At 53.9% G+C, this 25,942-nt stretch overlaps 1 protein-coding gene across 4 annotated transcripts in view; it reads right to left on the reverse strand.

Annotated features, from left to right (window-relative positions):
* IQSEC1 (IQ motif and Sec7 domain ArfGEF 1) overlaps positions 1 to 25,942 on the reverse strand; it is a 437,145-nt gene that overhangs the window by 118,401 nt on the left and 292,802 nt on the right. Inside the window, exon 1 of one of the 4 annotated variants that reach the window (XM_077116396.1) lies at positions 25,538 to 25,726. The exons of 1 other annotated variant lie outside the window; for it this stretch is intronic. In XM_077116396.1, coding sequence (XP_076972511.1) covers positions 25,538 to 25,614 — 77 coding nt within the window. In that variant the 5' untranslated portion in view covers positions 25,615 to 25,726. Of the gene's footprint in view, positions 1 to 2,668; positions 2,786 to 8,618; positions 9,101 to 25,537; positions 25,727 to 25,942 lie in introns of those variants that run through there. 2 more of the 4 variants (XM_077116397.1, XM_077116401.1) reach the window with 2 other exon arrangements.

Consider the following 25,942-nt stretch of genomic DNA (forward strand, 5'->3'; position numbering starts at 1 on the left):
GACCATCCAGCCACCCCATTCCTAGGCAGGAATCCTGATGGCCCAGCTCTCTGCTGGTGGAGTGGGAGGTGGGGAAGGGGGGTGGTTTCCACAGAGCCCCAGCTCACTCTAAGCCCAGGGGTGGACACCCTAAACAGGATGAGGCTGGCAGACTTCTAGGAGGTGGGAAGACCCGAGTCAGCTGGACTCAGGGGTCCCACTCCGGAAACCCGTCTCTTGGGCTCTTCAAGGCACAAAAGGGGATGGGCAAGGAGGAAAGGGTCCATCAATCACCCCTATCTCCTTTTACACTCCAGCAAGCGGAGGCTCCGGGAAGGTCTGGGACCTGATCAAGGTCGCACAGGTAAGGAGCTGGGATTCGCACCTGGGTATGTTGGACACAAAAGCCCAGGGCCCCAAGGGGCCTATGTGTTCTCCTCCCTGCTGAAAGGGTCAGGAGAAGCCCAAATGTGACCTTGCAGCATGGCCGTGCTGTGTTAATGAGCGCCTGAGGAGCATCACGTGATAATTAGGACCTGGTCTGGGGACTTCCAGAAGTTTCAGAGGCAGAAGTGCCCACAGTGTCCCACCTCTCACCTGGAAGCCCTGCATCCTCTCTCCCTCTTGCAAACAGCAAAGCTCAGCTATGTCTCTGTTCCAGAAGCTCAGAACCTGGCTTCCCAAACCCCACCTATCAGACCACCCGGCACGATTCTGGCCTTAGCTGCCTGCTGCGTGTACCTTAAATCAACTTTAAATCCACCCACATCTTTTTTTTTTTTAACTAACTCTGTTTCATCTGAAGCATTACTATCTGAAATAATGAATTCGATGTGCAAGGAGAGAAATACATGTCAATGAAAATAAAACACATTTGGCCATTCTCCCCTGCCCTAGGCGTCTAGCCCTTCCCTCCCCACACCCCACTTATTTGTCTTCCTAGAACACACCACCCAGATGTATCAGACGTGTATCTCCCACACCCAGTAGGTAAGCATTGCAAGGGCAGGGGCTCTTTTCTGGCTTGCTTATCACCTTTGTATCCTCTGTCGGCACTCATGAAGCATCGGTTGCATGACTAAATGAATGAATGAAAGAGGTGCATGAAACTCTGCATCAAGTCGGACACCTGGTTCTCCCGGGTCCTTTCTCAGGTAAGGACCCCGAGGCCTCAGAGGGAAAGGGGCGCATCTGTTCTGGGGTGCTGAGGTCCTGGCTCCCGGCACGCTCCGCCAGCCTGTCCCTCAGGAGCACCCTCTGCTGGGCTGCACTGGGATGGGCCTTCCCCTTAGCCCTAGAGGCTCCCCAGCTTGTGCACTGGGACCCACAAAGGTGGGCCGAACTAGAGGCTCCAGCCCTGGGCTCCCAGTTTCAGCCCAAGAGCCTGACCACTGGGATTGTCAGGGAGCTCTACGCATGGGTCAGAGGAAGCCTTTGCCCACCCAAGCAGAGAGATCAGCCAAGGGGCCTCTCACTCTGCCAGCTGGGCCTGCCCCCGGCCCTGCCCCCTTCATGGGAGGAAGAGCCACCAGAAATCCCTGTGTTGCTGGGACTGCAGCCCAACCCACTGGCAGATGGGAAAACTGAAACCCCAGTGATGGGGAAGTCATGGGACCAGGCCCCTGCCCCCATCCCCCACCTCCCCATCAGAAGGTTGCACGGTACTCTACAGATCTGGAGTCACGCTGGGTTCAAATCCCAGCTCCCCAATTTACACCAGCTCTGTATGACACTGGATAGGCGTCCTAACTTCTGTGGGCCTCGGTTTCCACATCTGGCAGAGTGACAGTCACTGCACCCCCCTCCCTGCTGCCGGGATTGTTGTGAGGATTAGATGGGGAAGCGGGACCCAGTGGGGAATCTCCCCGAGGGGGGCAGGGAGCCCTAGATCCCTCATCTTCCTAAAAACTGGAGTTCCCAAGGCACAGCGCGGAGAGGTCTCGCCAAATCCCCACCCCGTGTGTCCAGAGCTGCCCGTCCACTCCGTGGTAACCAGCCCCAAAGTCCCTCCCAACGCCAGGGGTCTGCAGGCCCTCAAGTTTCCATTCTGGAGCATTTCAGAAGGAAACTGATGCTGTCAGCAGATCATGGGGGGGGGGGGGCGGGTGGCTCCTGGGTGGACACCGACTGGGTCATGACAGGAGGGAAAACAGCACGGAGAGGGGAAGACACTTGCCCGAGGGGGCCGTGGAGGAGGAGAAATTCTCAGATCTGACCCCAACAGGCAAAAATGGCTTTGGGCTCTGGGGCCCAAGGAAGCCGAGACAGATGGTGAAGGCCTGACTCCACTTCTCGCCAACTGAGCGACCTCAGGCAAATCAGTTTGCCTCTCCAGGCCTCAGTTTACCGGGCTGTAAAATGGGAGTTGTTTAGAGTTTGATCTTCGCAGGGTGGTTCTGAGGCCTCAGTGCAAGGGGCCATGGAGACCGCCCGGGCCCCCACCCAGCCTGGCAGCTGGCTTCACGCCCAGAGAGTTAATGAACTTCCCTCCCAAGCTGTGGGGAAACACCTGGGGTTCCCGGGGCCAGGGCAGGCCTGCAGGAGAAACAGCTTCAAGAAACAGCGAGAACCCTCAACCAAAGCCCCCGAGCCCCTAACCACAGCAGGCTGTCCCTGACACTCTCCAGCCCCCCTCGCAGATTCTTCCGGCACCGAGCCCCCTTGTCCAGGCCGGGCAGGCAGTACTCACAGTCGAAGGGAAGGGGGAGGTCTTCCTGGAGCCCCAGTGCCGAGTCTGCCTCTGTGCCCCTGGGGACAAGCTGCCGGCCCTCCCCAAGGCAGATCCTGACGTCTGACTTCCTCCTTGCTCGCCCAGCCTCCAGGAAACCACACCCCAGGGACAGGGTGCCAGGCACCCTGGGGCCCCCACCCGCCCTCCCAGCCTCCGCCTGACCCTCAGGACACTGCCCAGCAGGCTCCTTCCAGGTCTGGCCAGCCCAAATGTCCTCACCGGACAGGGCCCAGAGGTCCTGGGTCAATAAATAATACAGCCACCTTCCTGGGCAGCCTCGTGTGGCCGATCGCATTTCGGGGTCACTCAAGTTTCGGCCAGGCTACTTTTTTTTTTTTTTTTGCAGAGTGCCAGATCCCTGCTGAGTTTCTAGTCACACGGATGCTACGCTCTTGCTGAGGGCCAGCTGCAGCCAGCAGGACAAAGGTGGTGTGACAGGTAGAGCCAGAGAGTGGGTGCCCAGTTTATGCTGAGAGCAGCTCCAGTCCAACTGGGACACAGGGGTGGTGGGGCAGAGTGGAGCGGCCAGCCTCATCTCCACCATGGCTGGTGGGTTCTCCAAGCCTCCATGCTCTCAGCTCACCCCCCAGCCATGTCGTGTCCCTTGGAGTGGACCACTCCCCCTCTGCCTGTCTCGTCCCCCATTCGTGGAGGCCATGGAGTGATGTGGTCCCCTCCTGGATTCCCACTGGGCCCCGTCTGCCAGGTTGTCTACTAATCACCATCTCCCATCTAGACAAAGGCTCCGCCTCCTGCCTGGTTTCCTCATTACCCCCAGCCCCCACCCCTCCCTCTCATGTCTCATTTCCTCACTGCTGCCAGAGTGATTGTTTTCAAATAGAAAGCAGATCACACCTTATTCCCCTCATCACCCCCACCCCGCTCTGCCCTGGCCTCCAAGTTCTCCAGATATTCGGGCATGCTCCGACCCCAGGGCCTTTGCACATGCTCTTTCCTCTGCCCAAGTGCACACAACAGGTTTTCTCCAGCCCACTCCTTCCGGTCACTCGCAATGCAAGGCTACCCCTTGCAGAAAGGCCTTTGCCTTCTCTCCTTTTTTTTTTTCTTTACCAGCTTTGTTGAAATATACCTCACCTACCATAAAACTGTCCTAATTTAAAGTGTACAGTTCAATGTTTGTGTGTTTTGTTAATATATTCAGAGTTGTAGAACCATCATTACAATCTAAGTTTAGAACATCTTTGCTCCTCCAAAAAGAAGCCTCATACCTTTAGCAGCTATTCTCCATTCCTCTCTCCCCCAGTCCCTGGCAACTGCTAATCTACTTTCTGTCTCTATGCTTTTGCCTATTCTGGGCATTTCACATAAATGGAATTACAACATATGTCCTTTTGTGCCTGGTTTCTTTCACTCAACATGACGTCTTCATGGTTCATTTATGTCACCACATGTATCAGAACTTTATTCCTTTTTTAGGGCTAGGTGATGTTTCACTGTATGGATATGCTGCATTTTAATGACCCATTCATTTGTCGATGGACAGGTGGGAGATGCCTTTCTTGACCAAGCGGGACCAATGGCTCCCTCCAGCCCCATCACTGCCTCACACCTCCCAGTCTCACCTTCTTCCTGACGCTGATCCCTGCCCCAAAACACCTCTGTCTGTTCATTTTCTGCTTATTGCCTCTCTCCCTGACTGGAACATCAGCAAAGTGAGGACGCAGGAGGTGCTCAGCAAACATTTGCTGACTGACTGAAAGAAGCCTTTCCCACCATGAGCTGGGACTGCTTTGCTTACATCCACCTCCCTGCCAGGCTTTCGGCTATGCCAGGACAAGTGCCAGGATGGTGGAATTGGCAACTAATGACTCACTCATCCTTGGGTCCCTGTACCTCTGATATATAGTAAGCTGGCACTGCACTTACAGTGTGGATGTGAGGCAGGCTGGAGGTGAGAATGTCTAGTAAGAAGTTGGCACAGTGCCAGGCACACAGTAGGTCTACAACTGCACAAAGACTCGGTGCAGGGGGGTGAGCAGAGAATGAAGCAGTGTGGGGGAAGCGGTGGGGGGAGGAAGAGAAAAGGACTGTGGGTTTCACAGCCCTCTGTGAGCTCCATGCCTGAAAGAGCAAAGCAGCCACCAAATGAATAAACATGTCCCTCGGCCACCGCCCAGAGCAAAGGAGGTGCCGCTTCTGCCCTGCCCTGCCTAGAAACTCCTAACCTCATCCTATACTCAGCTCTGGGACAGCATGGGGCGGGTCCAGAAAAAGGAAATGGGGAGGACATTGGAGACCCCATCCTGGAGGAGCTGCCGTGACCCAACCTCAGGAAGACCTGGTCACCATGGGCTGTCCCAGGGTGGGAATCCGACAAGTTGGTGGGCCCAAAGCGCAGCGCCAGGTCCCTTGTGTGTGTGTTTGTGTGTGCACGTGTATGTGAGCATTATAAGGAGGGAGGTGCCAGCTCCAAGTGGGAAAGAATTTCCTACAGTGAGGGCTGGGCAGGGATGGAGCACACTGGGCTGGAAGGCAGTAAGCCCCCTGTCCCAGGAGATGTGAGCACAGGGCCTCCAGCCAAGAGGCATCAGGTGGCTAATTGTCCGGAGAAGCTTCCCTGAAGCTCTGACAGCCCAGCTCCCAGCTGCTCCTCAGCCTCCTCCTCCCCAGATGCAGCCACGCGGTGGGGGAGGGGCAGCGCCTGAGCAGCCCAAGAGCTGGGTCTGCTCAGAGCAGCCCCCTGGCCAGCATCCTGGGCCCCATGTACCCCATGTAGTGAGGGGGGGCTTAGAAGACCCCTGGCTCCCAGGCACACGTAGCCTTCCTTTCCCCAATAACCTCAGATGTAAAAGTGATTCTCCTGCTTGACTCCAGAGGCTAAGGATTTTTCAAGGCACTGCCCCAGGGAGCCCCAGCAGTAAGGCCCTGGACAGACAGAGGCACAGTGGTGCGTGCTGAGGGGAAGGGCCAGAGCTGGGCAGGGACGTGGAGGAGCGGGACTCGCACTGCCCGGTCACATTCAACCTTTAACGATCGCTATATTACCGTGTGCATTTTGCAAATGGTGAAAGAGAGGCTCAGGATGGGCTGAGCCGCTTGCCCAAGCCAGCCATCCTGCACACAGCCAGCACGTACACTGTTTCAGTGCATCCACACAATTTAATCTTCAGAACAACCCTGGGAGGCCCTTACACAGCTAGGAAGTGGCTGAACCAGGATGCAAACTGAGGTCGGCTGGGCTCTTAGGTTCTGTCCACTACATCACGCAACCCCTCCCTCCCACCACCCCTGCCTCAGGGACTCACAGGAAAGGAAGGGGAGAGGGAACCATGCCAACAGAAGCCCATTTACAATCTTCCTAAGTACCCCGCTGAGCTGGCATGCCTCTCCCCACTTAGCTGGTGAGGAGCTGGGCTAAGAGAGGGTTAGCCCATGACCTACCGTTGCAGGCTTTGGACCCCTGTGTGCCCAGTTCCTGAGCCGTTAGATGCAGGAGAGGGCTCCGAGCTGCAGCAGCCCCCCTTTCTCAGAGTGGAAGTCACAGAGACCCTGTCCTCAGCTTCTCAGCTGTAGCCACGGAATCCTTTGGGCAGAGGGCCAGGGGCTGGCCGTCCATGCGTCTGTCCGTCCAGCAGGCAGGCAGCCTGCTCCCTACACACCTCACGTTTTTCCAGATGTGAATGGGACTGGGCCAGGGGCGACAGGCTCTCTCGGAGGGGAATCTGAAGACGCAAGTGGAAAACTATGTGCGGTCCAATCGCAACCCTCCAATTTGTCCCAGTGGCCGCCAGCCCTGCCGCGGGCCATGGACCTGCTGACTCAGGTCTTCCCTGGCAGCGAGGGGGCTGGGATCCTGCCTCGGGCCTGCTCTAGCTGTCTGACTGCCTGCCTGATTCAGGGAGTGGCCCCAGCCCTCTGGGGGAGGGAAGGGGGCAACAAAATAGAGTGGGGGTCCAGAGAGCAGAGCGCTTTCCCTGGAGCCGAACGAGGCCCATCCTCCCTGGTCACCGCAGAAGTGGCCCTGTATGTATGGGTGCTGAGTGGGTGCTGAGTGGGGAGATGGGGCAAGTTCAGTGCCAATTAGGTGCCCACACCCGCCCGAGCTGCTCCCCCCTCTTTGAGGTGGGACGGTCATACTGAGCTCTGATGGTGGTCATGCCACCTGGCCAGTCCTCGGCCATGAGGCTGCTCGGATAGGGTGGCGGGCTGGTCCCTGGCTGGGCATTGGTGGGGCCTCCGAGCTCTGGGCCTGCTGCATTCTGAAAACAGCCCCTGAGGTTTCCAGAGCACACCAATCTCCGGAAACCTCAGGAGAGAATGAGATGCAGGAAAATCCAACTGTGGTTAGAGGGAAAAACATAAAGGGCACTTCCCCAAGGCTAGGGACTTGCCCACTGCCTGGCCCAGCCTCCAGGTCAGCCTGTCCTAGGAGGTCTGTTCCAGGCTTGAAGGCTGGTTGGTGGGATAGGAGGTGGCCGCTGACTCGCTGTGGGAGGTGAGCTCTGCCTCTTTCCATTCCCACAGCCCCATGCCTAGAGAATGCCTCAGGCCTCCTCCCCTCAAACTTGCCCAGGCCCAAGGACTGTCTTTAGAATGCCTCCCCCCCATTCATCCATCACAGGCTGTGTCCCAGGGTACCAGCCACTCTTGCCAAGGAGCAGACAACTGTAGCCACCGTAATTACATTTTATCATGAATGGTGAGAATGAGCTGGGTGGCTGGTTTCCTCTTTCTCTCTGGCTGCCAGGAAGCTCGACAATTTTCACCTCAATGGAAGAACCTCGGAATCCTGCATGTCTCTGTTCTGTTCTGTTTTTCTCCCTAGGTCATAACCTCCTATTCTAAGTTGTATTTTTCCTAGTTCCGATGTTTTACTAATTATTTTATTGTAGACATTTCCTGTAAGCAGTCAAAAATATTTGGGGAGGGAAGGAAAGAAAGGTTATATACCAGGTAGTGAGTGTAGGAAGAAAGAGGGAAAATATTCTAATTATTTATCCTTTAAAAAATAGCCCATTAGAGTAAAAAAAATAAAACAAGGCCCTTATGTGGTATCCAAATATGCCAGGCACCCTAAGCCCTTCCCATATACAAACTGGCTTCATCCAATTCCCCTTTTTAGACATGGACAAAGGGACTGAGAGCCGAGCCTTGCCTGAGATCACACAAACCTGGTTTTCTTCTGCTACCTGGGCTGAATCCTTTCTGCCAAGGTTGGGGCCAACCTCAGGTGGGTGCCCCCTCCCTAGGGGGCTGAAGTACTCTGCTTGATCCCCTACTAGCCCCTCTGCATGGGGGGGACTCCACACCAGGGCACACCTCCCCATCTGTCTTGACCTAACCCTTGCGAACAGTGGCATCTACCAGGCCCTGTTCTTTGCATATTTATTCCTCACCCTAATCCTATGAGGATCTGCAGGTGGGAAATTCCAGCCAGAAGCGAACCCATTTCATGCTACATTTGTGGTATTGTTCAATGCCACAGCGGGGGTTTAAATCCAAGCAGCCCACGCCTGGGTCTGAGTTAAGCTCTGAGACACTCTGCAATTGACATTCATGGTCTCATGAAATCATCGCTACATCAGCGCCCCGAAGGAGTGGGTGTGAGCCCCATTTTGCTGGTGAGGTAATAGGCTCAGAGAGGTTAGGCGACAGGGCCAAGGTCACACAGCGCTGACCCAGCACCAGCGTGTTATGTAACAAACGCTGGCCCCCACCCCAACCACGCCAGTGAGCCTGCCAGCCACGCTGTTAACTGTCACCCCAACGCTCCCCCGTGGGCGCTCAGGGTCCCAGCCAAATGTTCCCACACTCCCTGCCCATTTGTTCCACTCTGTTTCTCCGCGGCTGAAGTTTCTCTGGAGTGCACCACCCTCCGTATCTGCTCTCCCAGAGGCTAGGGCTGCTGTATGCTCCCTGCCGGCCCGGCCCCCCTCAGCCCTGGTACCTGAGGGTCCTCACGGAGATGCAGTACTTCCACATAAGGCTCCACAGGGCGCTGCCATCACCCTTCATGCTGGACGAGGGTGTGGGCAGCGAGGGTCCGCCTGGGCCACTGCCCTCAGACCCCGCTCTCCTCCCAGCTGGGGCCAGGGGTGGGTGGGTAGGTGGCTCTCTTTGCAGGCTATCAGGTCACTTCCTTCTTCATGGTTGAAAGAAGAAAGAAAAGGGCCCCCAAGGCCCCACCAGCCTGGTCAGCCCCGCCTCCACCTCCGTGCGCTGGCCGGGCCGGCGCCCTCCTGGCTGAGCCAAGCTCACCCCAGCTCCCGGGGCTTCTGCCTGACCCCGCGCCTGCCTCCTGCCAGGAACCAGCGATGGCGGTGTGGGGTGGGGGCCAGGGGAGCCGCGAGTCCCACGGGGCAGGACGGCGAGGGGCGTCCGGCCGGCCCGGCAAGGAAGAGCGGGCGGTGGTGGCCGCCGGAGCCCGGGGGCCGGTCCTGTGTCCAGGGGCTGGCGGGGGCCGATAGAGCCGGAGGCTGCGAGGGCGGGCGGGAGGCCGGGCCAGGAGGCGAGGGCGGGCCCACAGCCTCCCCCCTGTCTCCCCAGAGGCCTAAACCCAATACCCGCCCCCACAGCCCGGCCCACCCGACGACAGAGAAAGGGGCTGCTCTGCGTGTCCTGGAGGAAAGCTTGGAGCTGACCAAAGATGAAAGAAAAAAAAAAAAAAAAGACAGACATTGGGGCAGCTTCCTGAGAGAGCGGGCGGCCCACAGGGCTGTGGGCCAGACGACGTGGCCAGGTTCAGCCTGGTGGGGCCACTTATCTGGGCTGCGACAACGCCTGGGGTGGCTGGCCCTGTGGGGAGGCTCACGGAGCCTGGGGCACCAGTTCTCAGGTCTCTATGAGTCCAGAACCGACGCCCAGGCTCCCAAGGGCCTGCTAAAGCAGGTTTTATTACTGGCTTCGTTACACATGGGGGGACACTGAAGCACGGACGGGGAACTCACAAACTCCAGGCCGCAGACCTCGAAGGGGTGGAAGCGGATGGGAAGGCTGAAAGACTGGGGCCAAAGACCCACCCTGGAGTGCGTAGTACACACCAGCCTCTCAGTGTACAGATGGGGGTGGGAGGTGATGTGTGCGAATGGGGGGGGGACCGAAGGGCTGGGCCCCCTTGGAGCGGCTCAGGGCGGTGGGCCGTGAGCCTCAGCTGAGTCTGGGGCCTTGCCAGCCACAGCTGGAACCCCCAGCCTCACCCCCACCCTCCCCAGCTGCTCTTAGGCCCAGCCCAGGGCCGGCAGCTGGGGCTTCCCAGGCAGAGCCCCCTGGGACAATGATTCACAGCTCGAGGTCAGCATTCTAAACAGGACCTATGTCTCCCCACCCACAACTCCCAGGAAGTGCCCCCCCCCCGCAGTCCCCCAGAAGGGCAGGTGGGCCCAAACTCTTTCTCACTGCAGGGCCCTGGGCAACTTGTACGGGCTGCACTGTCCAGTGGGCACCAGGACCCCTGTTTCACCCAGGTGGAAACTGAGGCTGAGAGAGGAGCGTCACCTGCCAACAGACCCACAGCCAAGGACGGTGGGGCCGGGCCTGAGCCCAAGGCTCCGGGACAAAGTCGGGTCCCCTGTACCACCAGCCCTGGCCCGTGCAGAATGAGGATTCTGTCTCAGATTCCCACAGCGAGGGTCAGAGCTCCATGCTCGTCTCTCCCCCAAGCCAGGCACAAACATATTATCTGAAAGCAAGATGGGCTGCTACAATGGCTGTGGCCTCCCTGGGGACCGCAGGAGCCCAAATTCTTCCTCCATGATGTTAGACGAGGCTTCACAAGTCAGCGTAGCAGAACACGACCGGCCACAGGAGCCCCTCCATGGCACCCCGGGGAAGTAGCTGCCCTGCCTCAGCTTGAACACCTCCAGTGACAGGAAGCTCATTATCTCTCAAGGCTGCCCATTCCATCATGAGCCCCTAGTGACCTAAGAAACTCTCCCTTGGACAGAGATTACCTGTCACTTTTCATGCCAGCTTCATTTCCTGGTGCCACACAGAGGAAGACTTCCCTTTAAGGGTTTATCTGGTCTGTCCTCCTATTAGAGGAAGTTTCCTCAACATCTTTTTTGCGGTAGGCGGCAGCCTCTGTTAACACATCTCCACCCCCTCTATAGTCACACATCCATCCACCCACTAACATAATGATACACGAACTCATTCAGACTCATTCATTCATTCACAAATCCATACACATGTCTCCCCTCCCTCCTTCCTTCCATCTGTCCCCTCTTCCCTTCATCTATCCATCTATCCATCCATCCATCCATCCACCCCCTCTTCCTTTCCATCCATCTATCCATCCATCCATTCCTCTTCCCTTCCATCCATCCATCCATCCATCCATCCATCCCCTCTTCCTTTCCATCCATCCATCCATTCATTCATCCATCTATTCATCCATCCATCCATCCATCCCCTCTTCCTTTCCATCCATCTATCCATCCATCCATTCCTCTTCCCTTCCATCCATCCATCCATCCATCCATCCATCCCCTCTTCCTTTCCATCCATCCATCCATTCATCCATCCATCTATTCATCCATCCATCCACCCATCCCCTCTCCCTTCCATCCATCCATCCATCCATCCATCCATCCATCCATCCATCCATCCATCCATCCATCCATCCATCCATCCATCCATCCCTTCTTCCCTTTATGCATTCATCCATCCCCTCACTCACTCCTCCCTGGCACTGGCTGGCCCCTTGGCTGCAGGAGCCTCTTTCTCAGGAAGGAGCACCTTCCTGGCCCTTCCTCCTAGCCTTTTTTCCAGCCCCTGGCCTCTCACCTGGTCCTCCAGGTTTCCATTCATGGCTTGTCATATCTCTGACAAATCTGAAGGCTCTCTCTCTGCCTCATGCCCTTGTCTTGCCCCGTGTGCCCAGCTGGCTCTGAGTTCCCATGTCTGCTGGGCCAGATCCCCCAACCAGTGAGAGTTCTCACCCAGCAGGGCAGGGATGGGGACAGGGGATCGTCAGATGCTCCCTGCAAGCCCACCCTGCCAGACACCTCAGGAAACCGAGCCTCCAAGTGCTTTTAAGGTTTCCCAAATGCCGACTCCTTTTGTCCCCAGCCCGCAGAGGCTGTCCTTGAGAAGAGGGGTAGACGCCCCATTCATCTGATAGCCTCGTTCCTACACTTGTCATCACATTCCTCTGAGCCACAGTTTGCTTCTCTGCAGAATGGGGATGAGAATCCCCACCCAGCAGAATTGTGACTTTGGGTGTGAGGTGTAACCTCTCAAGGCCACCTTACATATGGAGGGTGAGATGAGCGAATCAACAGAGAACACAGAGTGCCCTATAACCATCAGCCGTCATTGAAAAAGCCCCTGGCACTGCTGGGCATGTGTGAGGGGCTCGGTAACGGCTGCTCTTCCTCCTTCCCTTGGAGGACACAGGGAGCCACAGCAGGAGGCGGCGGGAGGAGGGGGAGTGAGGGCCACGCTGCATGGAAATGTTCACACCCTCAGCTGTTCCTCTCCCCAGCCACGCGGCCAAAGCCGGGCTCCGCGGAGCTGGCTGGCCCTCCAACCGGTGACTCACACGGTCCTGCTGGGGATGAGGTCACTGCCGCCCAGGCGAAGCAAAGGATACATTTGTTCCCTGGGAGATGCTGATACTGCCATGGCGAACTTGACCTGTGAGGTCAGGACACAGCTTAGGGGTTGTGCACGTTTGGGGGAGGTAGCAGCTATAGCCGGGAGGGCAATGGAGGGAAGACCCCATTTGGGGGAGCAAGGACTTGGGTAGGAAAGGGGGAGTGCTCCCCTCCTCTGGGGATGCTTGAGGGTTTATCTGCCTTGGGGGCGTTTCTGGGCTTAGCTGGATCCACTTCTCCTCTACCCTCCTGATGAGGGGTGTCCCCACCTCTGCCTCGACCATGTCTGATTCATCTGTGAAATGGGCATGCTGCCCCCAACTCTCTCCCTGGGAAGGTGGACATAATGGTGACAGATGGGGACAGACAGTCCTGGTCTCCTTCCCTTCGCTGGTTCCCCGTGTGGGTCTGCCGTGGTCTCCCTGCCCTTTGCCCATCTTTCACTAGCTGCCTTCTGGATTGGTCTAACAGCCAAGGTGCTACCACGGCTTCCCCAATCCCCCAGGAGAAGGGCCAGCCCCAAGGCCCTCTGCCTGGAACTTCCAGACACCCCTGAGATGCCCCCCACTCCAGCCACATCCCCTAGCCTTCCCAGGACTCCAGGCCTGCCCAGCCTGGACCAGGAATTTTCCACATCAGTGTCCTACAGATCTGCTCTCCACTCTGCTCTGGGCCCAGGGACTGCCGCACCCAGGCTCCCATGCCCTCGGATGGGTGTGGCCAAGCTCAGGGGGCGAAGGAGAGAGAGAGGTTGGGGCAGTCACAGCCCCAGCCCCCTCTTCCTCTGAGCCACACTCCCTGCAGCCACAGAGCCAGAGGCCTTTCAACCCAGGGCTCTCTCTTTCGGGGTTCAGGTAACCCCTCCCCTCTCCCCTTTGGTCGGGGGCTGGGACAGTCCCCACTGCTGCCAGCCCAGCTGCACCTGCCTCGTGGTTCTCTAAGGCCTGCCCCACCCTGCACTCTTTCCTCCTGCACAGCATTTCTCAGGGACCCCAGAAGCTTCCCTTGAAGGTTCAGCTCAAAGGCCTCCTCCTCCAAAAAGCTGATTATTTATTAGTTCACTTTCTCATTTATTCATGCTACCTTTACTGACAACCTACTCTGCGCCACATCTCATTTCAGGAGCCAGGAGAGGAGACTGCGGTGGTGCCCGGTAGAGCTGACAGCCCAGTGGGAGACAATTAAAACTACCACCAAGTAAGCCGATAAAGATACTTTCTGAGAGCTGAAGGATGAATAAACCCAGTCATTTCTAGCAGCGACAGACTTCCCTGGGCTTCTGCTCCTCCCTGGAGTTTACCTGTTCCTTTCCCACCTTCTCTCCATCTCCTCCCCTCGTCCACTGTACCTGCCCTACAATCCAGGTAGAGGCGGGTGGTGGCCTCCCAGGTCTGACATGAGGTGGCGGTGCTCACCTGGGCTGGCCGACCCAACTTTCTTTTCTGCAGGGCGTGTGTCTGCGTCTCTCTCCGGCAGTGCTCTGAGAGCCCAGGGAAGGGGGTTGGGATGGGTGGGGGAGATGAGCCAGTATGTTGCACATTGAATACTTCGTACCCAGTCTCTGAAACAACCTTTGCAATAACTTGGGACGTAGTAATTATTATCCCCCTTTTACAAACAAGCAAACTGAGGTTCAGAAAATTGGTATTTAGACCCAGCTCTGCCTGTCCGATGCCAAAGCCAAAGCTCTTTCTCCAGCTCCAGACTGAAAACCGAAAAAGCCACCTGTCACTTATCTTTATGGACCTCTAGCAGCGCCAAGGACAATTCAGAATTTGACCCCCACACCGTATCGGAGGAAACTTTTAGACCCTCAGCCATCCTGCGTCTCACACAGCATTTGTCTTGTGAGGAGGGGGTGCTGGGATGTCAGCTCTCCAGATGGAAAGAAGGAGGCCTAGGGCAGAGAAGGGAGTTTGGTCATGACTGGCCCAGCTGGGCCAGCAATGCTGCTGCTTGCCCCTGCTGATAGATGCCCGGAAGAAATGAGGGTTCTGATTTTTCAGAAGTCAGAAATCCAGGTTTTTACATACAAGCTCTTGATTTTCAGAATTCTGCAATAAATTCAAACGTAAAATGCCATGTGGGCTAATCCTATGCTGGCCAAATAAAGCACAACTGGTCTGTGTGTGGGGGGGGGGTCTGTTCCACAGGTCAACTCTTTGCTCCTTGCCATCATTCTAGACTCGTTTGGCTGCCACTTCCTCCAATAAGCTGCTCCTGATTGCTCCAGCTTCACTCTAGGACTGAAAATACCAGACTGGGGGTTATTTGAGTGGGGAGGGGGGTGGACTACAGAGTTTGTGCATCAGTTTCTCAAGCCCCCAGCAAAGGATCGGATCCAGAGGAGGAGTTAATGAATGAAGGTCTGCTGAAGGAATGAGCAATTCTTTGGGTTGGGCCCTCTGCCTTCCTTTCTGCAAAAGAAGAGACTGAGGCCCAGAGACCGGATGTGGCCTGCTCAGGGCTGGACCTGTGGCTAGGGCCTCCTTATTGTCCAGTCTCCAGGTTGTTAGCTGCCCCAGAGGCTGGGTGGGCAGGAAGCATTAAGACAATTGTACAATCTTATCAAGTTTTGTCACGAAGGGAAAAACAGCATCCTGGGCAGCTCCAGAGTGTCTGGGCAGCATCAGTTCCGGGGATCTCTCTCCAGCAAACTGCTAAGGTAACCCTTGACTAGCACCAAGGCAGAGTCGAACCCTATAATTGGGTACTAATGCCATTGGCCTGGCTGGGATTTGAAGCCAGGCAATATCGCCCCCAAACACATCCTATCACCACTATGCAACACAGCTTTTCTATTCTGGAATGGAAGTCCTGCTCAATGTCTAACCTAAATCCCTTTTGCTGCAGGAGGTGCCCATTCCCTAGTTCTCTCTTAAGCAAAAGAGAAAAAGCGCTCTTTGATCCCCACTCTACATCAAGAGGCTTAAATTCTCTAGCCCCTGTGTCCCAGCTCCTTGGGTCCTGGTATGCAGTTCAGCCAAGGGACCCCAAACAGAAACCCTCCCTTTAAGCATGTGTGTGTGTGTGTGTGTGTGTGTGTGTGTGTGTGTGCCCCCACACACATACTCCCTCCAAGAGGACCAGTAAGTCTTGTGCTATCCTGAACCAGGCCCTGTTATTTCCCCCTGAGCACACCGTGCCCTCCTCACCAGGCTCCTTGCCTCTTCTCCTTTTCAATCCACTGCTCCAGGATTGTTTGTTTCCCAGTACTCAGACCTGCCCAGGCACGTACCCTGCCTGACTCTTCCCCACTCCTCCATTCACAGATGGTTCCCACTCCATTCCCCTTTCCCTCCTCCCTTCCTGATGCATGTTCTCTCTGTGGACCATTCTGTCATTTATTTAATATTTTCTTTTAAAACCGACTGGCTTAAAAAGATCAGATCTGATTTTTGGAGCTCTAGTTCTTGGTTAATGGGGTTTCTGGGGGCGGGGGTGCAGAGGAACAGGCGAAACAATCAGCTAAATCCTGAATTTGGGACAGGCGACAGGTAAATGCCCCAATTTCTTTGATAAATAAAATTGCAAGGCAAGAGAATAAAAAGGAGCGGGACTATTGTCTAGGATACTGATTTGAACAAACTGACTGTAAAAAGACATCTTTGGAGACCATCCGGGGAGCCTAAACAAGAAAAACAGAGTGGGGGGTGGGGGTGGAAGAAAGATGAAACACATGGGAAAATGATGTTCTTGGGGTGGGGGGTGGATTCAACTGCAGAACCCTCAAGTTCACTCTCACTCGGCCACCTCTCTGCTGTCAAGTAGGTTTCAAATTCCAACAAATAAAAAGTAAAAACAGCATGCACAAGATGATAACTGGGTGCCCTTCCCCCCACCCCCCCAAATACATTTATTTTAAAAGGAAACTTTATATCACTCCCTCAGATGGAAAACTAGTATCACTTGCTGTAAGTAGAAGGTTACCATGAAAACAAGGCAATGTTATTCAATTTCACACAGATACTGTTTCCTGCCAAAGGTGCCAGGCTTATAACCTGCCCTGTCTTTGTTCAAAAGAAGGTCTAGCAGAGCACCGAGCTCACTCTCCCCATACATAGCTTCACCTTTCTGGGAACACTGGGGGGCAGGGTAAGGTCCAGGCAACACATTTTCTCAGCTTTTGCTTTTCCCTTGCCCTCCATCCTGGCTGGTAATTTTGTGGGCTCCCCATGAATCTGTCTGCCTCTAACCAGGTACAGAGACAGGCTCCAGCAGGGTGATTCTGAGCCTCTGAAGAAGCCTGAGGCTTTCTGTATGACACAATCAAAAAGCTTTAGAGCTAGGGGTCTGGGGAGGGGGGTGTGTGGGGGAGGGGGAAGTCTTTGAGGTTATCCATGACTCCAGAGTACAGATGAAGAGAATGAAGCTCCGAGTGGAGCAGAGGGCAACCCCCGGCTCCTATTTAAACTTGGAATTTCTACGTAGTTTCATCCTGACAGAAAAGCTGCAAAAAGAACCCAAATAATTCCATACACTTTTCACACAGATTACCCACCTGTTAATATTGTATCCCATTTGCTTTACATATGCCTCTCTCTCTACACAAACACACATGAACTTGTATTTTTTCTAGAATTACCTGACAGTAAGTTATCCATCTCAAACCCCTAATACCTCAGCAGTTCTTTCTGAAAAAAAACTGAGCACATCCTCTTACATAATAATGGGAAAGTTTTGAAAATCAGGACATTGACTCAAGGCTACTATCTAATGCGCGGATCTTATTCAGTGTTTGCCAGCCAACATGATGACACCCTCTCTGGAAAACCACCCCTGATAATGAAGATTTCCATAGAAAGATTCAGAGGCAAATGCTTTCTCAGGTTGGCCTTCAAGGAGAAAACCCAGCTGGCCCTTTGGACGCGGCTGTCGCAGGGGTGGGGATACTGGATGGCCGTGACGTCTCCCTGCTGAGTCCGTAGAATGCACAGCGGCCAGCAATGCTGCCGTGCAGGGCCGTGTCGGTACCTGATACAAAAGGAGAATTATGCATCCTGACACATGCTTACCCAAATACCCTCTCCTATTTTGAACCCAGTGAGAAAAGTTAATAAACATTTTACAACTAAAACAAAAAGAGAACTTGATGCTTTCTCAAGTCCCGTGTTCCGGATCTATTCCCAAACTCCTATCCATCCTCCTAAACCCACCCCGTGGGGCACACGCTGGCCTCAGGGACCAGGTGGGCTGACCGGAAGCTTCTGTCCTTGCTGCACGGGAACACAGGGCTATATACAAACGGCAGCTAGTCTTTATTTAAAATCTTGATACTCTGTCTACTGATTCCTGAGCTTGTTGGTGCCCCCTTCAGTGCTGCCTCACATGCCTCACTCTAATACCAGCCCTGGCCAATGACATCTAACACCAGACACCTGGGCTCTGCCGAGTGTCACGTGCCTGCATATTTCTTGAGTGACAGAGTCTCATAAAAAGCTGTGCCCATTTTATAGACTCCCCAGAAGGGGGAGGGACTCCCTCATTAGCCTTCAGGCTCCTTCCTCCTCTGAGTTGGCCAGGCATCTGCAGCCCCTTGGGTTGGCCCGACCTTCCAAAGGCAGGCTTACCTGTCTGACCGTTGATTGATAAGAAGCAAGCAAGGCGGACAGTCCCTGGGGATGAATTAACCTCACATGCTAAATGGAGCAATTACCGAAGGCAAAAAGTGTTTGTTGAGAGGAACCTAATACGATCTTTAAAAAAACATTATCGTGGTATGCATCTACAACATAAAATTTCCCACTCTAGCCACTTTCAAGTACACAATTCAGTGGTGCTAATCTCGCTCACAATGTTGTGCCACCATCCATCACCAAAACTTGTCCACTGCCCCAAAAAGAAACTCTACCCATTACGCATTCCCTCCCTACCCCATCCTGTAGTAATGTCTAAACCCAGCAAGAATGTTCCTCCGATAGAAAGCTCCATGGTCCCAAGCTCCCATTTTCCCCAACCTTTCCCAGACGGATCTTGCTAAAAGGTAGAAAGCTGCCAGGGCAGGAGCAGAGGTCAAAGGTCAAGGGCTGCACTGGGTCAGAGCTCAGCCTATGCCGGAAATGCCTGCTTCAAACACCCTCCACCTCAGTCTGATGCATGGGGATAGAGGGCCAGGTGGGCCAGGTCCAACACAGGGAGAACTGCGTCCTCTCTCCAAGCTGCAGCTGGGCTCTTGCTTGGGGTGCTTGACTCTTAACCCTTTGTTGCCCTGCCGAAGAGAAACTGCTGAGATTCTGTAATGACCTGGCAGCATGCTTCTCTAGATCTAGCTCTGGACCACTAATGGGGCCTGTCTCATCTGCAGGTTGCTCACGGAGAATACAGGTCATTTGCACTGCCCAGCACACAGACCCCTTCCTAACAGTCCTTCAATGTCCCCAGCAGGACTGATCTCACCCACACAGTGCAGTGCAGGTGGGGGACAAATTCAGAGGCCTGGTGTTGCTTGTGGAAGCCAAGGAGTCCCTGGAGGCTCCTTCCTACAGACCTTCCCACTGATGTGCTCTTGCAAGCAAAGGGGCGGGACACAAGCCAAGCTTGACCAATCAGACCCTCCCCTGAGACTTTACATTTTGAGTGGCGGCACACAGTTGTGAGCTCCCAAAAACCGTGAACCTGCAGCAGGGCTGGTTTCAGAGTGGGTGCCTGAGCTGCCCAATTCCTACTCTGTATCCCAGTCCACTTCGCCAGCTTCCTGGCCAACTCCTGAACTCCCATGAACAACTTGGCCAGCTCCTGTTTTGCTCTAGATGGTCAGAGGTGATTTCTGTCACAACTCAAGATCCTGTAAGTTACAGTGTGTCACACGCCACCATTTTCATATGTTTCTAACACCTTTTCTGCCTCAAACACTGCCTTCCCTAGCTCTAGCTGAGAAAATCTTCCCCATCCTTAAGACCCATTCCCAGCTTTACAACTCTGAGAATCCTTTCCAGCTCTCCCATTGAAATGATTGTTTTTCCTCTTAAATAATCACTCCACCTTATTTGAGCTTACTTCATTAATTAAAAAACTCAACCCACCATTTATCGAGTACCAACTGTGTACCAGGTCCCATCACACATATCAGCTCATTGAATTTTCCCCGGAAACCCTGTGGGGTGGATGGTCTTACCTCCTCCCACCCACTTTCAGCTAAGGAAACCATGGATCGGAGTGGGGATTGTCGGGGCAGACCGTATTTCAAAAAACGGTCACAGGCTCCACCAGAACCTCTCCACTCCCCAGCAACAAGTGGAGCCTAAGCACCTCCCTTAGTGGAGAAACTGCAGCAGAAAAGATGCTAGATGGCTACTGAGGCTTGGTTGGAAAAAGTGATACAGCTTCAAGAAGGCTTTGGTGATGTCAAACAGAGCAGAAATGAGCTATCTTTCCCAAGCCCTGCCCAAACTGCAGATCCATGAGAAAAACAAATGTCATTGATTTAAGCCACTAAGATCTGGAGTCATTTGTTATTCAACTATAGCAACTGGCTGTTACACTACCATAGCAACTGCAACCATCAAATGTAGACAGGAAGTATTAATTAGTGTGGGTAATAAGTGAAGCAGTGGGACTTAGCAGAGATGGTTGCCTCAGTTGGATCAACCACATTCTATCTCTGTGACCTCAGGCAAGATACTTAACCTCTCTGGGCCTCAGTTTCCTTGTCTAAAATATGCGGGGTGGGGGGAAATAGTATCTATATCTCAAGTGTGTTTGTAAGAATTAACTAAAATGCCACATGTAAAGAATTTAGCACATAGATGCACTCAGTGAAAGCAAGCTTTTAATCATAATTATGAATAATGGAAACATGCACTTTGGATTTCTGGTCAGCCTGAGTTCACAGCCTGCACTTTGCCCTCAAGTCCTGGGCTCTTGCTGCTGGGACACCCTCTGGTGGACTGAGTTTCCCTAGGCAGGTTGGGCCTGGGGCATCCACGTGTGTCAGGAGTACCCATGGAGCCTTTGAGGCGACCTCAAATTCCTGCCTGCTGAGCTCCTGGGCTGCGGGCTCATGACTGCCAGTTGATCGAGTCCATCTCCTTCACTGGCTGCTTTGGGAGCTCTTTCCAAACTGAGCATCTCCATGCTGTGTTTTGGATATGTCTGGCCTCAGTTATTTCCCACAGAAGTGGCCTGTGAGACCCATCTGTGCTGGTATGAAACTGTTATGGACTCCAGAAAAGCCACGTCCTCTTAACCCTAATCCAGTCTTCTGGGGGCAGACCTATTGGTTGGGTGGGACCTTTTAATTAGGTTGTTTCCATGACGTGCCCCCCATCCAATTATGAGTGGGACCTTTTGACAGGTGGAAACGTGACCTTGCCCATTCAAAGCAGGTCTTAATCCTTTTACGGGAACCCTGTATGAAGAGAATAAAAGGCAGAAAACAGAGAGAGAGCTCAGAGCTGACACAGAGAACAGAGAGATTAAAGTAAGACACAGACGTCTGGAGATGCAGAAGTTGCTAAGAGAGTTGTCTGAACCCAGAAGCGAGGAGAGAGGGCCAGCAGCCGTCGCCATGTGCCTTCCCATGTGACAGAGAAACCCTGGACCTGATCAGCCTTTCTTGAGAGAAGATAGCCTCTTATTATTTTGGTGCCTTAGTTTGGACATTTTCAGGGCCAATTGTAACTTGGAATTGTAACTTGAAAATTAATAAATATGCTTTATAAAAGCCATACATTTCTGGTATATTGCATTCTGGCAGCTTTAGCAAACCAAACACCATCCATCAGGTAATAAGCTTACAACCATATCATCTGAGCCCGTCCTACATCTGTGACATCAACATCCTAAAAAGTCAGCAGAAAGGGCAAGAGAAAATGCAGACTTACAATGACCCCCAAAAACCCAATCGGGCAGGCAGGGGGTGGTTTACTACAAAGGACCTGGAATTATCCAGACTGAGGGGACAGCTTATGCGTGCCTCACCCTCCACTCCAGTATGCCTGTGTGCCATCCCCACACCATTCAATGTTCTCCTCAATCCTTTTGGCATTAAGAAATATCATCTGGCTTTTAATACTGAGTGAGGAAAGTATGCGGGGACGTGGGGGATTTCATCCACTGCTGGTGAGGTTCCACCTTGTGACTGCCACATTGGGAAGCAATTGTGCAAAGCTTGGCAAGGTTGAAGAGACTCTTATATCACGCTGGTAAAAACCTTCCAGAAACTCCGTCCCATACAAACAGGAATGCTCACGGATGCCCTGTTTGTTACACTGAAAAACTGGAAACCACCTAGACAATAGAAGAATAAATTCTTACAAAGGGGTAGAGCTGCACAATGGAATATTATATACATCAGCGGAAATGAACGCGTGAGAATGATACATGGGAACACAGGGCATGAATGAAGAAAGCAAGTAGCAGAGTATGATACCAAGTATCTAAAGTTTTAAAATCAGAAGGCAATCTTGAGGGTTAGCAAAATTAGAAAAATGTGCTTGGGGAATATAAGTACAAATTGTGGAGACTGTATGCATTTAGCCTGGGGGAGTGGGGATGGGGTGGGATTGATGGGGTGGGATTTGAGGGGTGCCTACAGAGGCTGCACACTGCATCTCAGCATTGATTTCTGAAACTGGACAATAGGTCCTGCTACTCTCTACATTTTCTGTGTACCTGAGCTATTTCCTGAATGAAAGTACCCCGAGATCAGTTGGGTGACGAGGATTTAAGACTGGGTTCTGTGCTTGAGAACAGATCCTTACAGGGGTTTCTGGGCCAAAGCTAGGAGATTGAGAAGCGGTCATCCCCTAGGCCAGATGCAGAGGGCAGTGCCCTATGAACATTTCTTTCCGTTTTTTAGTTGAAATAAGCAGCCCTGCTACTCCCACAACTCCAGCCTCTGGAAGAGCGCCAAGATAATTTTACATTAATTTAAGATCACTAATGAAGAATAATTAACAGCTTCAAGGGAGCCTGGCACACCCTGTGTTTAGAAGTGGTTAATTATGCATTGTCTGCAAAACATCCTTTTCATACTCTTTAAGTTTGGGGTTGCTGTTTTAAACAATGGAATATGGCATGGGGTGGGGGTGGGGGGAAGCCAAGTGGTTCCCTTCGCCAAGACTTCCCAAAGGAAGATGTGTTTGGGCAATGATGGCCAAATTTCCTAAGTGCCTTCTAAGGATGATTCATTAAAACATTTTCCGGGTTTACCCCATAAATCCCCAGGAGAAGCTGAGAGGTGGTCTTAGCCCCCCGCTCCCACCCTTATTTAATGAAGGAGCAATCTGAGGCTTGGAGGAAAAGTGACTATACTAAGCACGGGGCCAAGGTGAGGTCTGACCACAAAGCCAGAGTTCTCCCATCTGGCTGAGATGTCACTATTAGTTATAGCCAGTCACTGAATGAAAGAGGACAGGCCCCAGCTGCCAGGGTGTGCAGTCAGAGCTCCTTGGGTTGGCAGTGTGTGGACTCTGCTGCCAGGCCACCACTGACCAGCCATGTGCCTTTGGTCAAACTACTTCTCTTTCCCGTGCTTTGGTTTCCTTACCAGGAAAATGGGATGATCATGTCACCTGCTCCTCGGTGGGGGGGGGGGGGGGGGGGGGGGGCCTGGAGTCGGTGCATGGAAAGCACTTAGCACAGGGCTTCACACGTGTGGTAAGTACTCTGTCAACACTAGCATTCTCATCACCCATTCACCTTCTTTTCAGGTCTCATCCTCTGACACAGATTTGCTGCTTTGGCCTCCCCTCTGACTATTTAAGAACCATGCCGGGCTTGGTTCTATGTCTACACATTTGTTTGTATTGTGCTGTCTGCCTACAGTGCCCTTTCCTGTCTGGAAATAATCCTACTCCTAAATCAAGGCCTAGCTTGGGTGCCTCCTCTTGCAGGAAGCCTTCCGTGATTTCTCCAATATCGCTTCCCTCACGCTGCTGGTATCTTTGTGCCACCCGTATTTATTGCCCGTTCTACACTTTTGTGACTTGTTGATGAGTCTTTTCCCCCTTCTAGATTTCTTTGAGGACTATGTCCCATTTGTACTTTGGGCCACACTAGAGGCTCGAGAAAAGAGCACCCCTTATGAATAAGAAACCCCCCCAGTGGGCCCAGAGCAAAGAGCAAGGTGGGAAACTCTGACTGCGTCTCCCTGGAGGTTGAGTCAGGGCCCAGTAACTTGAACCATGCCATTTCCCAGGGTGTGGCTCTGCCTTGCCACTCCCTACCTAGATCCTTCAAGGGCTCCCCAGGGATGACAGGACAAAGCCTAGCTCCTGGACTTCCAGCACCTTCCCGTGCTTCCCCTTCCCAGCTCCATGGGCCTCTCACCACCACCTGAAGACACCCTGCCCTTCAAAGCCTCTGGGTATTTTCTGCATGTTTTTCCCTCTGCCTGGAACACACTTCCTCTCTTTCTCTGCATGGCAAACTCCCCAGGTACTTTAAGGCCTGGTCCAGCTGTCACCTCCTCCATGAAGCCTCAAGTGAGACATGACTGTGCCTTCCTCCCCACCCTCTGTGTCGCCGTTCATTCCGTGAAGGTTCTCACCACGACTCTTAGCTCGGGCATATCTCAGGCATCTCTGCCCTCCCCGAGATCCTGGCAGGTGGCATGGCCTGAAGCTGGGGAGCACTCAAAAGAGATTCTAACTTGGAACCAGAGGGACCCGGATTCAAGGGCTGCAGCCACACTCACTTTGCTGCATGTCCTTCAGTCTCACCCTGTCCTCAGGACAAAGTAGCTTAAACACCTCCTTTGCAGGTGAGGATTAACCCCAAAGTAACAAAGCACTCTACCCGCAGTGGACACTTACGAACAGTGGTAGATAGAACCACATTCCCCAAAAGACAGGCTCAAGTCCTAACACCCGGTCCTGGGGGTGTGAACTCATTTGTAAATAGGATCTTCAAAGACAACCATTAAGAGGAGGCCAAACTGTGTCAGGGTGAGCCTTACTCCAGCACAGCTGGAGTCCTTAGAGGCAGAGGAAATTCGGACACAGAAGCAGAAGCTGCAGGAGAAGAAAGAAGGTGACACAGCCTGGTGACAGTGGCAGAGATTGAGTTAAGGTTTGCTGGTTGGCCACCACCAGCCTGCTACAGTCTTTGGGGAAGGCATGGCCTGGCCAACACATTGATTTTGGACTCATCGCCTCCCAGACTGTGAGACAATAAACTCCTGTTGTCGAAGCCAACCAGCATGTGGTATTTGTCATAGCAGCCCCAGCAAACCAAGACACTGACTAATGCCTTGAGTTGTTCCCAGGCGCCCAGGAAGTGCCTGCCCTGGGGTTATATGCACAAACGCCCCAACAGTGACACCCTGCCCTACTGGGCACTGGATGCTCCTCAGACTCACGCTTGTCCGGATGTGTGGCTGGCGCTAATGAGATGCAGAGTTGTGCCTCCCTCCTCTGGCACCTGCCCAAGAGCTGGGACTTCCTTTCTGAGGCAACTGTGAGAGCTCGGGTGCCGGCCCCCTTCACCGGATGAGGAGAGAAAAGCTCCCACCACTTTCCCAGAATCGCTCACATGCTAATGGCCAAGGATCTCACAGAGTGTGAAATCAAGGAAAAAATAATTCCCTCCGAAGAGCCGGAATAATCCCCTCCTCTGAGGTCTTCAATTGCACGCCGCTGAATGCGACTGCGGCGACGGCTCTGTGATGTCCTTCCATGCTGGCTGAGCCCGGGCGTCTCTCGGCCAAGGTGGGCATGGAGGCCAGAATGCGCTCGGAAGGCGGGTCAGGCTGCGTTAATGTGCAGGCACGTGGTGGCTGCAGCCTGCGTCCTCTCTGGGAGCGGACCCCAAATCCCATGCCATATGGAAGGTCAGAGATCATCAGGCCAAACCCCTAAAGATGGGGAAACCAGAGCTCGGAGGGGGAAAAGTAACCTGCCCAAGGTCACACTGCAAGAGCGAGGACTTGAGGTCTCCTGACCTCCAGACAGGGGGTCACCCAAATCTGGCTCTACCAAACCCGAGCTTAGGGTGGAGGCAGTCAAAACCCACTAGTTACAAGTCAGCCACAACCTGCTCAGAGCTGACCTCAGCGGCGAGGAGGCAATGAAGCCCAGAACTTGGAGGCAGAGCGCTTGAGCCCACCAGGTCCCTGCAGAAATCCTAACAGCTTCAGGGCTGGAAGGAGAGAAGCGGTGCAATTCGGCCGAGTTGTTAAATGCTGGCAACCACGGTTCTCTCCCAGGGACCAGTGCTGAGATGAGTGAGCCCTCAGGCCAGGCAGGCTCAGGGTGAACTGTCTCCAGCTCCCACCTCAGCACCCCCTTCCCCTTTGGCAACAAAGTTCCTCCTCAGAGAGTCTACGTACCTTTTATAGACTCCGTGCAGTGGCTGCAGGCACAGGAACTGCCAGTAATCCAGGCAAAAGGCCTTGAACTTGAGCATTTTCGCCGTTAGGAGAGAGGCTGCGGGGAGAGCTGCTGACCTGGCCGCTCTGGGTCAGCCCTGCCTGGGCCCCGCCACGGCACTCTCGGCTCACATGGCCGGGCCCTGCCCAGCCCCGCTTGCACAGAACGCGCCTCTGATACAAAGAGCGGCGAGCACAAAAGCGGAGTTGCTCACGCCGGCTGAGTCAGGCGCATTCTGCTGCTGCTGCTGCCTCGGGTGAGTGGTGCTTCCCGGGGCGCCCCGGGGGGTCCCCAGGGCACACTGAGGGAGCCCTGGCTGTGCTGCCTTGCTGGGGTCCCCCAGCCCGTCATCCTTGGCTGGGGAG

Source organism: Tamandua tetradactyla, chromosome 9 (assembly GCF_023851605.1).
Source record: "Tamandua tetradactyla isolate mTamTet1 chromosome 9, mTamTet1.pri, whole genome shotgun sequence".
Lineage (NCBI taxonomy): Eukaryota > Metazoa > Chordata > Mammalia > Pilosa > Myrmecophagidae > Tamandua > Tamandua tetradactyla.